This window comes from Hyalella azteca, unplaced genomic scaffold (assembly GCF_000764305.2).
Source record: "Hyalella azteca isolate HAZT.00-mixed unplaced genomic scaffold, Hazt_2.0.2 contig4737, whole genome shotgun sequence".
In the NCBI taxonomy this organism is placed as follows: Eukaryota; Metazoa; Arthropoda; class Malacostraca; order Amphipoda; family Hyalellidae; genus Hyalella; species Hyalella azteca.
The window spans coordinates 172,994-187,531 of NW_025934948.1; the positions used below are offsets into that span (position 1 = coordinate 172,994).

The 14,538-nt window shown below is 37.7% G+C and overlaps 1 protein-coding gene across 1 annotated transcript in view; it reads left to right on the plus strand.

Annotated features, from left to right (window-relative positions):
- The window catches only part of LOC108676229, a 114,294-nt gene extending 102,160 nt beyond the window's left edge, over positions 1–12,134 (plus strand). Inside the window, exons 9-18 of the mRNA XM_047880155.1 lie at positions 575–716; positions 1,107–1,249; positions 3,918–4,071; positions 5,202–5,347; positions 6,224–7,346; positions 7,710–7,822; positions 8,848–9,058; positions 9,290–9,682; positions 10,348–10,490; positions 10,951–12,134. Coding sequence (XP_047736111.1) covers positions 575–716; positions 1,107–1,249; positions 3,918–4,071; positions 5,202–5,347; positions 6,224–7,346; positions 7,710–7,822; positions 8,848–9,058; positions 9,290–9,682; positions 10,348–10,490; positions 10,951–11,904 — 3,522 coding nt within the window. The 3' untranslated portion in view covers positions 11,905–12,134. The remainder of the gene's footprint in view (positions 1–574; positions 717–1,106; positions 1,250–3,917; positions 4,072–5,201; positions 5,348–6,223; positions 7,347–7,709; positions 7,823–8,847; positions 9,059–9,289; positions 9,683–10,347; positions 10,491–10,950) is intronic.
- Positions 12,135–14,538: the final 2,404 nt, after the last annotated feature.

A 14,538-nucleotide genomic window follows, 5' to 3' on the forward strand; every position in this document is an offset into this window, starting at 1 on the left:
CAATGATTTAATAGAAGTCTTTTCTAGAAGCTTCAAAGTATTATTTTTAAACCAACGTCGCATACTCTTCTGAATTATATGCGCTTACCATAATAAGAAAATTTATTTATATACGTTTTAAACTCAACTTTCAATGGTAAACCAAAAGTGTCGACGTGTTACACTCGGAAAGCAAACTTTTTAGGGCTTGGTTTTTAGTCAATTCATCAATGCATCTTGAACGAAAGTAAATGTATCTAAATAAAAATCAATTTATATTACGAACTTCTATCATAAAACGCTGAATAATAATTTGGCAGCTTTCAGACTGATTCGCGTCTGCAACGTTAATTTCACGTATAAGATTTCCCTTAGAAAACTCTGCAGTACTTCGTCCATCGCACTACAAGAGAATCCCTAAATTTCCCCTAATAAAATTGTTGACATGAATCAAATCGGTCATATTAATTTTATACATACTGAAATTAACTCGCCGTTTTGCGTTGCCAAAATGACAGAAAGGCCCTCGATCAGCTTTAAAACGGTGGTCAATTATATCGCACGAGGTTTTCACAACTATGTTTTTTCTTCTCAGAATCACTCCGTGGACACAAGCGAGTCCGAACTCATTTTTGAGGCGAACCCTGGAGATCACGGCGCTGTCCTGGCCTGTAGAGCCACAGCCCCAACACTACCTCACCTCTCTATCACCAAGAACATCACACTCGCCGTCACTTGTGAGTACTTCAGATGCTCAGTGTACCACATGCACCCACAATTATATTCAAATGATAGCCACTTCTATTCATTTCATTTATCATGGAACTTGAGCTGCATATATTTCAATATATCTCGCTTACTTTAATCGGACTATTTATTCAGGCTGTGAGATAGGATATTACTTATAATCTCCCTGTGCAAAATTATGATTTAAGATTTCCGCAATACGAAATGAACAAAAATTAAATGGTTAGAACACTTGCACTAGCAACTGCCTGTGCTGTTGCCAGAATGAACAAAATTAAATAGCTAGAACTCTTGCATTAGAAACTTCTGTACTGTTGCCAGAATAAACAAAATTAAATGGTTAGAAGACTTGCATTAGCAACTGCCTGTGTTGTTGCCAGACGTGCCCAGCGCGACGCTGCAGGTGTTGGGTGCGCGGGACGGCGCTGTGGGAGGCTCGCGCTTCCATACCGGCGACACCGCGACGCTCGAGTGCCGAGCTGAGGCCAACCCTCCATCTTACACCGTTGCTCTTCTCAAAAATGTGACTTATATTTAAATTTATCAGTGTAGTTTTCCTAAAAAATTTTCAATACTTTTCAGTCGAAATGCATTCGTTAGTCGCATTTCCTTTGAATTAATAGAAACTTCACGAATTCAGTTTTTATGTCGCTCAAACTAAAGTGAGTTGCTGCTCTGTCAGCTTCGTCTTCTAATGCACTGAAATTATTCGACCTTAACCAATTGAGTTTTTTTTTAAATTTATAGCTTTAAAATATCATGAGCTTCGTGTTTGTAATACGCCAATTATGAGAATAGTGGCCAGTTTCTGGCCCGGCGAAAGTGGTGAAGACTTTTCAGTGCTTCAATCATTCAACAAAGATGCACTTCCTACCACAATGATGTCAGTCCAATGACGTGATAATACTATGGATAAAGTACAATAAGTTTATTCAATACTAAATAAATGGCAGTTTTGCTTTCTACTCGACTAAGCCCTACCCTGATGCTTCATTTGCATCGAGCTTCAGTAGCTAGCGCCTTTTGGTTACAGACTCTGTATGCATCGCCCACTCTTAATCGAGTTGAATGTTTTCAAAGATCAAAATTATTTAAATATCCAGAGGAACTAGCGAATCTAACGCAAGTTTATGTATGATAATATATTCAAAATGCAATTATGAAAATATAGTATTTTTCACTGAGATTAAATTAAATTCATGCGTCTTCAGGAAAGTTCTGCCCCTCCAGTTGCCCCCTTTTAATCCCAGTTCTATTCGGCGTTCAGTGATATCAGCCTTTTTCAAGTAAAATCTAAAAATCATCCCCTGCTAGCCAATATTTGACACATGAATAAACGAGATGTGAAAAGGGAGCGTAACTTGGAGCAAAGCTGACCGATTTTATTATTTTTCTGTCCATGGTGCCACCCAAACTAATATCCGCCACCAATAAAATGAACGAAAGTTTTTGGTAACCTTCTAACCAGTGTATAGCGTATTGCCTACGCAAACCCGATGATATTTTTCCTTAAAAATTCGAAGAATTTTGCCCTGAGCTCACATTGTTATTGGTGGGCCTTTTGGTTGTTGTCCAAATCATACCTGACGTTGGTCAGTCGCGAATTTTTCGCCTCAAAATAATCGTTATCCACAAATCTAATTTGAATGCAGCGAAACTCAATTGACTCACGCGAATTAAAAGAAAAACGCTTCCAACAACAAACTACGGCAATAAACTACGGTAACAAACTTTGGTAACAAACTACGGTATCAATATATGGTAACAAACTACGGTAATAAACTGCGGTAACAAATTACGGTAACAAACTTCGGTAACAAACTTCGGTAACAAACTACTGCATAGCTAGAACATGAAGACTATTTTAACAGCTATAATTATTTCTACCTCAAGTCCATGTGCCGTTAGACATTTACTTTCACAAAAAAAAATATTCTGAACAATGTAGCTCGTCATGAGATGAAGAACTACTGTTTAAAGGATTTTGGACAACAAATCAAGTTGTCATCATATTGCACGTAACAAGGACGGTTATCGTGAGAATTATAAAAAATTAAATCATCAAAAGGCATTCCTATTATTTATACTTTTAAGGTTCGTTGCTTACACGATTCCTTTACGATAATCATTAATTAAGTTCCATATTTATGTAAGACTTTTGTAATATAATATAAGGTGGTCCAAACTAAATGTAAAGACAAACCACTCACTAGTTCAGGCCACAACCACGCAAGAGTTGAAAAGAAGCATAGGAGTGCCGCGTTTCTTCTCTAAATTCCCGAGGTCTTCCATTCAGAAGGTCTGCTCATACGTCCGAGTTTATTACAATATTAAATCTCTCCGCGCGCTTGCCGTTGCGGGACTATTTTCAGGAAATGGCTGTGCTCTCGAGAGAGCAATACCTCCCGGAAATGAATTGTTGTTTATGCCTAAAAATGTTGGCTCCTTTTCGGGTTTATTCTTAAATTTACGAGCTCACTATCACGTCAATGAAGCGGGACATTTTAGCAGGAGCATCAATTGTGGCATCTCATGCATTTATTCCGTCATTGGCGCAGTTTTTTCGTGTCTCGTGGGAGATGAGAAAAATTTTTGTCGAACACTTTGCTTCTAAGAAGAATTTGGACCTGTTGACACGCCATGAATTTCTACATCTGAATGATTTTCTGACGTCGCAAATTTTCAGTTTTTCCAGTTTTTCCAGTATTAATTTTCCAGTATTAAAATTTCAGTTTTTCCAGTATTATTTACAATGTTTTTCATCATAGTGCATCGATCACTATTATTACATCTTTATTTCGTTAATCATATTAGTTGTATGATGAATGAACAGCCTAAAATATTTTGAAGGTTCGCGTAGTCAATATATATTAAAATGTCTAAAAGCAACGAGCAGATTTCAAAAACAGATTATATGTTCAGTGCAATTAAACGAATAAATTGTCATTGCAGCACTCGAAGCAACAATGAACGTAATATGCGTCAAATGAAACGCTATTTGATTGAAGAGATGATAGTGGCATCGGTAAGTCTAGAACTTGCGAACCCATACATTTAATAAAGAAATTTCGCCTCTGAGCCGGTCTTTTTTCTCCCCATGAAAGAACTAAGTTCATATTATTAAAGTAACCATACGTTGTCAACCATGTTTTGTCAACGTCACTAATAAGCTATTAAACATACTTTTATAGGGGCGCGCCGTAGCGAGGGCGGAAGGCATCGTAGCAGAAGGCAACAAGATCCTGCTGATGAACTTGACAGATTCTGATGCTGGACTCTACACGTGTGTGGCCTCAAACTCCGTCGGGGATGGTCAGAGCAACGCCGTACCTCTGCATGTGGACTGTAAGTCTGTACCTTCCATATTGTCATTAGAATAACTGAAATTACGAGAATTAATAATATAATGAGTGTAAAGTGATGTAAGCGGAGCGTTGTTTAAGCCTTGCATCCGGAATTTTGTTCGCATTTACATAGCACTGCACGATATAATTGTCTGTAAACTCTGTATACTCACTGAATGTTTTTACACGCATTATTTCCAACTCATAGAATGAGAGATAAGCCATTTTTACTCAATCGTTGATGTTGAAAGTAATGCATTTGCGTTGTGAATGCAAACTATATTTTCTCAATATCTACAGGCAATAAATATTCAGAGCGTAGATTGCAGTGTCAATTTTTTATTCGGACCATAGCGGCTTAAATCTGCAGTGTCTTTTGCTTCAGTTCTGCTAGAGGAACTGGTGCAGTGGTAATTAAATTTATGTACTATCATTTGTATTCCTAGTTCGGAAGAAATTGATAGGAAAAAAATACCTCGAGTGAAACCCTAAATCATGGAAGCAGTTCAGTTTGCCTTCAATCCGAGCTCAGAGTACAGATCATCAATCAGCAAACTTGAACTTTGAATTTCCGAGAACAAGAGCATGACTCCGTAAAATTAGCATTGGGATGGTAACTTTTTTAATGAAAATCACAAAAACACTTCAGCCGCAGAGAAATCTGAAATTGAGTATATTCTGCCCGAATTCAATAGCCGTTTAATGATGATAATCCATAAAAATGTTTAATGTATGCAGAGAAGATAAAATTTTAAGGAGGATAATTTTTGTTTCAGCAATAGCAAAATTACAAAACCGAAATACTAGCATTTTTGTATCGATCTAAATAGAATGCCAAGCAATCATCTAAGAGTTCAGAAGAATGTTAATGGTGCTGAAATTACTGCAGAAGCACCATTACTTATTGTTAACATTGACGTTATTAACATTATTAGAAATATGGCCCTTATTAACATCAACGTTATTAAAATTATTAGAAATATGGCCCTTATTAACATTGACGCTAATAAAATTAATAAAAATATGGCCCTTGTTGACATTAACGTAATTGAAATAATTAGGAATATGGCACTTTTTAACATTGACGTTATTAAAACTAATAAAAATATGGCCCTTGTCAACATTGAGCAGACGTGCCGCACTGCCGGACGTCGGACGTGCAGGAAGTGATGGCGCTGCCTGGGGAGACCGTCGAGCTCGCGTGCCACGTGGCCGCCTCGCCCTCACTCGCTCTCACGTACGACTGGTGGACCACAGAGACCGCGCGCACCGGGACTGTGAGTTTATTTATTTAGTAATACTCTTAACTTGCAATATAAGTAATATGTGCTTGACAACAAACAAATGATGTTATTAACATTTTTGCAGTGAAAGATATGTGCCAGACACCAAACTCCAACTTTATCGACCCGTATAGGACAGCCCCGTGCAAGAGCGCAAATTAATAATTCCGATACCGTTAATCCTTACCGCTTAGTGATATAAGCATCAGATAAACACTTAATTATAAATAGATCCCATTGCGCAAATTTTTCTTGTAATTCCCGTTGCTTCTTATCCTACGTGCAGATGATGAAAGGCCGAAGCAATATGTCGTTTGTATATTGATTGACTCGTGCAATCAGACAATCTAGCATCAAACTGGCAGTAACGATGCAGATGCATGAGCTAAAAATTTAACTCATTATGATCTCAAATTTTTTGATTAGTCTAAAAATAAGATCTTAGTGTTAAGACACCAGCAACAGCAACCCTTAGCAAGGCCAACACAATATATTTTCACGGAATAACAATGTACTAGGCATCAGAAAAATAATTATAAGCTGACTAGATTTATAATTTACATATTAATTATTCCATTTATTGAAACTACGCTTATATATAGATGACTGTACAAAAATTCTGGAATAACTTACCTTTACACTCGTCGTCACTTAATCTGGTAAGATTCTCTGATATTATCAAATCATTCATTAGGATTATTGTTTTTATAATCAGATGTCTTTATGAAGATTATTTATTCTTATCATATTTCTGAATGTGATGAATTTAATAGAAGTTGGAAAGTTGTTCAGCATCGTTATCATGCGATGCATTTGGCTACTTATTTTTACCTTTCTTTAATCCCTGATCCTCCTATACCATATTTGCAGATTACTCGCCAGAAAATCCACCACCAAGACTCGGGCCTATTTTCGACCGGTTGGTTCACAATCAGCAACCATTCGTATTCGTCGCTCTCGGCGCGAATCAGAGATGTTCTCAAAAAAGAGCGTGAGCCGCAGCAGCAGAAGGACGCTATTAGTTCTCCTGACACGTTCCCCGGAGAATACCTTGATTTGAGGCCTCCAGGTTACAAGGAGAGCTACAAGCATCAACAGCCAGCTAGGCAGGCTGCCGTCAATCAAATGTTGGCCGAGACCAACAGTAAATCGAAGAGAGATGGCTGGGAGACGGTGCTGGAAAACTTGCGATATCAGGGCGATACTCGTCCAAATTCCCACGCGTTTCAAATCAGCGATTTGAGCGACATCGAAGATTTCGACGATGAATTAATGTGGGCAACGTTAGCAAAACAAGTTTTAACTCGGGAAAATAGAATGGCAGATTTCATTGGGCATAAAATAGAAAATATTTTCCCAAAACAATCCAGCTTCCTGAACAAGTCAGGTCAGCCACACGAGCGGAAAGCTCGGTCAGCAGTGAACGGCCCGTCAACAACAGCTATTGATGACAAGGCTGGTCATACACTTAAGCCCAAGACTTCATCCGAGAGAGCAGATTTTATCAAGAATAAAACTACCGTCATTCCGAAATATGCCGAAGCAAAAGAGCAATCTCTTATTCAAAAATTGAATCACATACATATGACGAGAAAATACTCGACCTCTATAGCATCTGTAAGTGAGATGAATCACGCACAGGGGAATGGAAATTTTCGTGTTTTTCTTAATGCTAGCCAAAAACTTCTCGGTGTCACAAGAAAAAAGTTGAAAAATATAATGAATTATATAGAAGAATACGACCAGAATTATGCGTCTCACAATAAAGATGTCGTGTTAGAAAGAGATCTTTCACATGAACTATTGGAAAGAACGTTGAAACGGTTAATAACAAATGAGAGTACCTCAGACGAGCAATTATTGTTGAAGCGACGCAATCATCGCGTCAAGAGGCGAGATGATGAGTCAGCAGAACAGCACAGAGTCGAGTGCTGGGCCAGCAATTCTGTTGGAGCGTCTTCACAACCTTGCGTCTTCCTCATTCACAAAGTCGGTGAGTGAAATCCGTGAGGTCCCAGTTTTAAATCAGTGTATTTTTACCTTCAAATGAAGGTTATTTTTCCGTTATTGCAAATTTTACGTTTCATCAGGGGGTCTTATTAATTTCTTTTCAATCAGGAATTGAATCAATTTAATTTTCCAAAATGGAAGCGATTACAATACAAAACGATGTATCCAACAAGGTTGCCTAAAACGAGTCAGAATTAATTTGTTCACTCACGTGTCGGCAGTAACACTTCTTTTCGACTATTTCTTAGCAGCTCTTTGATATTTTTAATGTCCAAAGATATTTCCCATGAACAATTTCAGATAGAAAATTTAGGATTGTTAAGGGCTGAATTGTTCCTCACTTCAGTGCCACCATCAGCAGTGACGCACTGCACCACGAGTGACGTGACCGCGTTCTCTGCGCTGGTCAGTTGCACAGCCGGCAACTCCGGAGGTCTACAACTCAAGTTCATTATCGAGGTGACGCTCGACCACCAATGTAATATATAACTCAGATTTTCCTTAGAATATCATCAAGAATATTACACATGAAAATTTAACTTGCACAGTATCAACTTTGAGGAGCGGTATCAACGGCCGAAAATGAGCATTGTAAATATCTTGGAATGGTCAACCTACAATGACCCCTCTAAATACGAAGGCAATGAAATACCTTTCAACAGCATTTTATTCTTGTCAAATTAATGTAACTATTAACTTATAAATTTAAAATTGTCTTTAAATGAATATTTATGTCAGGTCGATCATAATTGGATGGTGTTGCAGCAACGAAAATAATTCAACAGCTTCTCAACAGATTCGAGCAAGCATAGTTTTACATTACAAAACTTCTTTGAGTATCATTGGTAATCATTGAAATTGAACACAAATTACTTAAAGTGATTGCTGAATAAACCAAGAAGAATGTCTTCCTATGTGAGAACATTTGTTGTCGACAGAAGATATCGAGCGAACAAAAAAGTTGCAATTAACGGAGGGGATGCCCATCTGACTTGACAGTCTAATAAGCAGCAATTATGGCGTCCTAAGAGAATCTATTCATGCACTAAATCCTCGATAAAACCCTTTGTTAAAAACTCAGCATATTTCTCGGTTATGTGTATCTATAAGCATATGCGCTAGAAAGGCTATAAACCGAGTCAAGATTAATGTGAACGCCACAAATCCTAATTATTTGATCCTAAAAAATTTAAATGTTGAATAATTCACTGGCTGGCAATATCGAAACTCGAGTAACTCAACTCGAGCGAACATATGGCACAAGTTATTAACGAATTTGCATACTGTACCTATTTTTCATTGAGAAATCCCAATGAGACATATTTTTCTTCTTCAAAACTCTAACACTAGTGATTCAAACCAGGCGTTTCATCCACCCCTGCCATCAGTATAATATCAAGAAGATAATAACCATGCAATGTTTAATTCATCCTAAAAAGGATAAATCAATCCAGACGATGCAATACGTGACTGTTGCCACTCAGGTGCGTGAGAGCGACAGCAATGAGCTGAAGTATCAGGCTACTTGGCACGAACCTGTTTTTCCGCTGGAGAACCTGAAGCCCGAGATGAATTATACGGTACAAATTCGGGCGATGCACGACAAGGGTAAAAGCAAAGCCAGCACTCTCGTCCTCACCACCAAGCCCAGACCGCCGCAACAGGATATTGCTCCAGAAACCGTGCGAGCAAACCGTAAGTTAATCATACTGTAATCTCGCCAATTTATAAATTTACATGAATTTGAATTAAGTTTGAATGTGCACGAGTAAAAAAATTTTTCGCCCGACGAAAGAGTTAGTCTTTTAATGAGAGATCCATGCTCATTAACAATATCAAAATGTTATAAATTCTACTATCGGAAATACATGTGTTCATGGCAGAGTTGAATTAAATTTTCGTCTTTCATATAATTTCGTCTTTCAGTGGAGCAAGGTTCCGCACAGAATTCGCCACCTCTCCCCTCTTCAAGCGGGACCACATCAAGCGTTAGTGTCGCTGTTGCGCTCGTCGTAGGAGGGGTTGTCATTGCCGCCATACTTGTGGCCGCGGTCGTGCGATGCCGGTCAATCCTAGCGGCATCGAAAGGCCTTCCTACAACGATTAGAGCTGAGGGAAAACGAGCAGAGGTGGAACCCAATGACCTCAACCTCCAAAACTGCGAGGTCATCGAGGACTGTTCCAGTGACAGCTTCGTCGCAAGAGGTCGCGATGGCAAGCAAGACAAAGACCACGCGGCATCCCGGGAATCTTTACTGAGCGCGAGAGATGGCACGGAGATATCGACCGAATACTCGCCTGTACTCCAGAAGAATCCGAGTAAGTTTTTAAGTATACGTTCTAAGTTGATCTAATTCCATGTGTCATGTCTATAGGTATTCGATGATCTTAATTGGTCGTATCATCAGTCGGGACACTTCTGACTCAAGTCATCGTTGCTTCAGAAAGTGGCAGTCCTAACATGTGTATACTAAATGAGAAGAATTTAAAATTTCGAGAAAAGTAGGAACACAAAACTATGTGAATATCGTAGTTAAGTTTCAAACCAAATTATTTTTCCTTGCTGATTGCTGTGTTTTAGATGATGGGGCTTCGTTATTTCATGTATGTTAAGCAAATCGTTGATCTATCCGCTGTAAAAGAATTCGCAAATCGTTTAGCTTTATCAAGTTTAGAACTTGTAGCTGTAATTTTTTCCTGAAGTTACACTTTGACTGACAATGTAGGTATTATAATATTTTTCCCGATAAAATAAAAAATAAAAAATTGTGCAAGGAAATTTTTGCAATGCCTATGATCACTCATTCGACTTACAAAGCATGCAAAACAAATATTAACATTCTGGGTAACCTGGAAATTATGAGTCAAATTCACACAACATCGTAATATTGATATAAACATTCAAATTCTGATTAGCCTAAAGCCGCATTTTGCTGCTTTAGCCTAAAAGCCGACACATCGAAATTTTGATATCATGTTGCCAGAAGGAAATCAAGGAACCTCACGCCCTAGCTCGAGGTCCCAGCGTCGCTGCAACTCCAAAACTTCGCTTGACAAACAAGACTCGCCCGACCTGCTGCCCAGAAAACCAAACAGAAATGTTCCTGAGGTCAGCTCTGATTCCTGGGTAAGCTTGTTATCTGGAAATCCTTCTAAATTACTCTGAAAATTTGTTATGCAAAAAAAAAAGAAGAATCTTGTGATGAATTTCGAACAACGAAAATCTGTGATAATAAAATTAGTAAATAAATGAATGAGATCTAATTGAATTGACTTTGCGGTCTTTTGTAATAACACACAAAAACCTTAAGCCAGCCTTCCTATTTTTCTAACTCCTTCAAGCAACTTTAACTGCCAATGACAACATAAAAGTCCATTTCAAAAATAGCTGTGCAATTATTATAAACGAAAGTTTTAAGTGGTAAAATTTTCAGAAATCCTGCGGGCGACAAATGTTCAAAACGACCCAAGTACATAACATTTTCGGTCTAGGCAATGGATTTATTTTTCATAGTTTAAGCTGCTTTAGGTGAAATGTTTGTAGTTTTCTGAAACGTAAGACATGCATTCTATCTCTGTCTATGCAGCTGTCGGTGAATGCCTTACAGCTGCAGCGAGAGTCCCAAAGAAAAGGATCAGCCCATCCTTTGGCAAGTCTTCCTCAAGCTCCCACTCATCCTTCCCAGCCCTACCAGCCTAAAGTTGCAAGCTTTCCAGTTTCTGTACCCCCGCCTTACCTTTCTCAATGTTTACAATTAAACTCAGCAACTCTGCAAAACATACGACCAAACTTAACTCCTACTCCTTCAAATTTAGGTCCTCACAACCAAGCAGGTTTATTCGTCAATGACAATAGTTATCCTAAGCCTTCGTCTGACAAAAATTTTCTTCATCCGAATCTTCCAGAAGATAATTTTACTCAGTCCAACTCTTCGGGTTACGCTAATGTGTCACCTAACTTAACTGGGCTCAAGCCAACCGTATTATGTAACGGCGGAGTTCTTAGTCAGTACAGTACGGTAGCTTGTGATCCCTCAGCTCAACTTGTATTAAATAGAGGCTCACAAATTGTGCCTGTGCTCCTGCATGATAGAAACATAATATCTCCTGCACCTTCTTCATGTTCATCCCTGGAATCATCTTCCACCGCTCACCAATCTTCTTCACCAGCCACTTGCGGCCAACACCCCTTGTCGACCTTTCAGTACTCGTCACCCAGCCATGACAACAGACCCAAGGACTTGCATGGAAAGCAACATAGAAATCTCCAGGACTCGGCATCAAGGGATTATTCTCCATCGTCGGATTTAGGGAAGCACGACATCTGCAGCACCGCAAACGACCCTGGCCCACCTCCAAATGCTACATCATTCGAAAGCTTAGCAATAAATTTGGAAGATCTTCCTCCTCCTCAGTTCACATCCGACGGAGGCCAGTCTATGAAAGTAAATCAGGTTCTAGATCACAGAGAGGAGACGTCCAACACTAACGGAGAATTTTCCAACACAGCCACCATTCGCAGGGGCAATAAGACGAAATAGCCTACAATAAAATTACCTTGGTCACGATATCATCCAGAAACACTTTTATATTTTTCTATTCAATCGTATGTATAGTATCACAGTCATTAGAATTAATTTCTATCATAATACTACCAATTGGATCCAAGGGAGTCACTAGGTTATAAGGACAAAGGGCTAGGCCTCTTGAGGTTAAAGATCATATTTATGTTAATAATGACTGGTTGAATGATTATTATATTCAGGCCTCAGATGATTAAATTTTTCGAAAGTAAAAAGAAAAAAGTAATTTTAATTGATACATTATTTAAGGGGGCTTAAGAAGATTTTAGAAGGGCTGAAGCCTCCTTAAAGCAGGGTTGCCAGATGGCTAAAAACGGCAAAGTTCACGGACGAAAAAGGCCAAAAAGGGCCTCTACCTCATTATATTCCACTATATTTGTAGTGGCCTGTATAAAATTTTTATATTACTTTGAATCACTTTTTTAAAATTCAATAAGGATGTTCAGCCATTATTAATTTTAGCCGGCCAACTCAATTGCAAAAAAAACTAAATCGGGGAATTGTCTGGAAAAGGCCAGCCGGCAACCTTACCTTAAAGTAGGCCTAGTGACGCCACTGCTTGGATCCGTATATCAATTAACTATTGTTGACGTACCGTTAATAAAAGAGTATGTTGTCAACCCTTGGGTGTCACCTCTATGTATTTCTATAATGACAGAGTCTACAGTAAATATTTATGGAAATTTATATTTATTGATAATAACCTTATCCACTTTCTGATACAAATATTAAAGGAACATAGACTCAACCAGAGCTTTCCCTTCACCCTCGTCCGGTTTTCCGACATTTTTCAGTGATCAAGAAATTTCCCTAAAAATTGCTTGATACACTCACATTACAGCCATATAAACATTACACTTGTGTTTTGGTCGTGTAAAATTTTTTGTTTTAGCTTCATTCACAATTTATACGGCTATAAAGACCATTTCGATATATTATTTGGTTGGTTTCAGATCACTATATCCTTTTTTTTACTTAAAACCATCTGTCTGTTGGCAATCCCTTTAGCAGAATAGCTTTTGAGCACAAATGAAAAAATATAACTCAGTATTCGCTGCAGTGAGTGACAGAGAGCTAGCGCATTTTCTCAAAATCGACGAAAACTTGAAGTCACGGACAGATAGACAGACGGACGGACATGACGAGCACAATAGCGCCTTTTTCCCATACATGAGAAAATGCGCTAAAAATCGCATAACCATGCACGAAATGAGGAGGTAAATGCAATGAGATCGTGTGAAAAATTTTCGTGAAATTCTCCTCTGTAATTTGGAATATTTTTTTGTCACTAAGATCGCGATACCGACCGATGAAGTAAATGTTCGAAGGGTCTCTCATCCCTTCAGTTTATCTTAGGACTATCGACTACGAGATCAACGAAATATAATATTCATTGAAGTCCTTTTAGAGTCATTCTCATGATATCCAAGACTTTCTGATCCAAAAAATTCGGAATGTTGATGTAAGAAATTGACATAAACTCATTTTTCCAAGGCAAAATTTTCCCAAATGCTATGAAAAAAGAGATACATGTCAACGTTTTTTGACGCCGCAACACATTTACACTTTCCGGTGGGTTCCCAAATATCATCTAGCTTATGTTGACTATTCTTCATGTAAGTTTATATGAGATTATCAGTGAGATATACATCAATAACAGCAATCTCAAGAAAGTGGAAGGGTGAACAGATGACAATTAAGATATGAGGTATTTTGCTCATTTTTATTCATGGTTATTCATTTTAATACGTCAAGGCTGACAACTGAATGAAAGCAACTTTTTATTCAAAAATTCCTGTGAAAATTCAGTTAAGAACAGGTTAAAAATAATTCCAGCCTTCGTGAAGAGAAATTATTTTTGAGGAAATTATTTTTTCTTGCATTGTTTTTAATTTGTGTCGTCTTAATAAAGATCTATTTCAGTTATTTTCTGCCGGAATATATCTAAATTGAGGCTCATCATCTAATTTTAAGTCAAGAAATAGAAAAATTAGAACGGGCACAGATTCGCACCGAATTAAAAATAAATAAAACAATAAGTACTCATACGTGAATTCACGTATCATTCATTTTCTCTGTTTTTATGAAAATTATGTTCTGGGCTGAATTTTGAATTTAAGTTTTCCGCTCAGTAACGATATTTCTTGGCAAAGTTCATTCATTTTACTAACTTCAACTGCCTGCCTAAATACGTTTTACCTCAAGAACTCCAAAAGAGTTATATTGTAGATTCTATCTTACGAGTTTTAGTTAATTATATCGAGTAATGACTATTAATTATACTACTTTTCGATGATTGTTTATATTACCTTTTTAAATATTTACCCATAATATTAAAGAAAATTAAAAAATGGCATAATAAGCGTAACTAACGATGAGCAACTATTAGATTATCTCCAATTTGATGTTATATTATTGCCTTATTTGTTTACACCTTCCCATGATTCGGATCTTAAAAAAGATAACGTACAAAACATTTATTAGATAAATCTAGCTATTCGCATCATATGCAAAAGTCAACAGAAAAGAACAGAAAAAATTATAATTTAACGCAGCTACAACAAATTATCTGATTTCATCATGAAGACGATT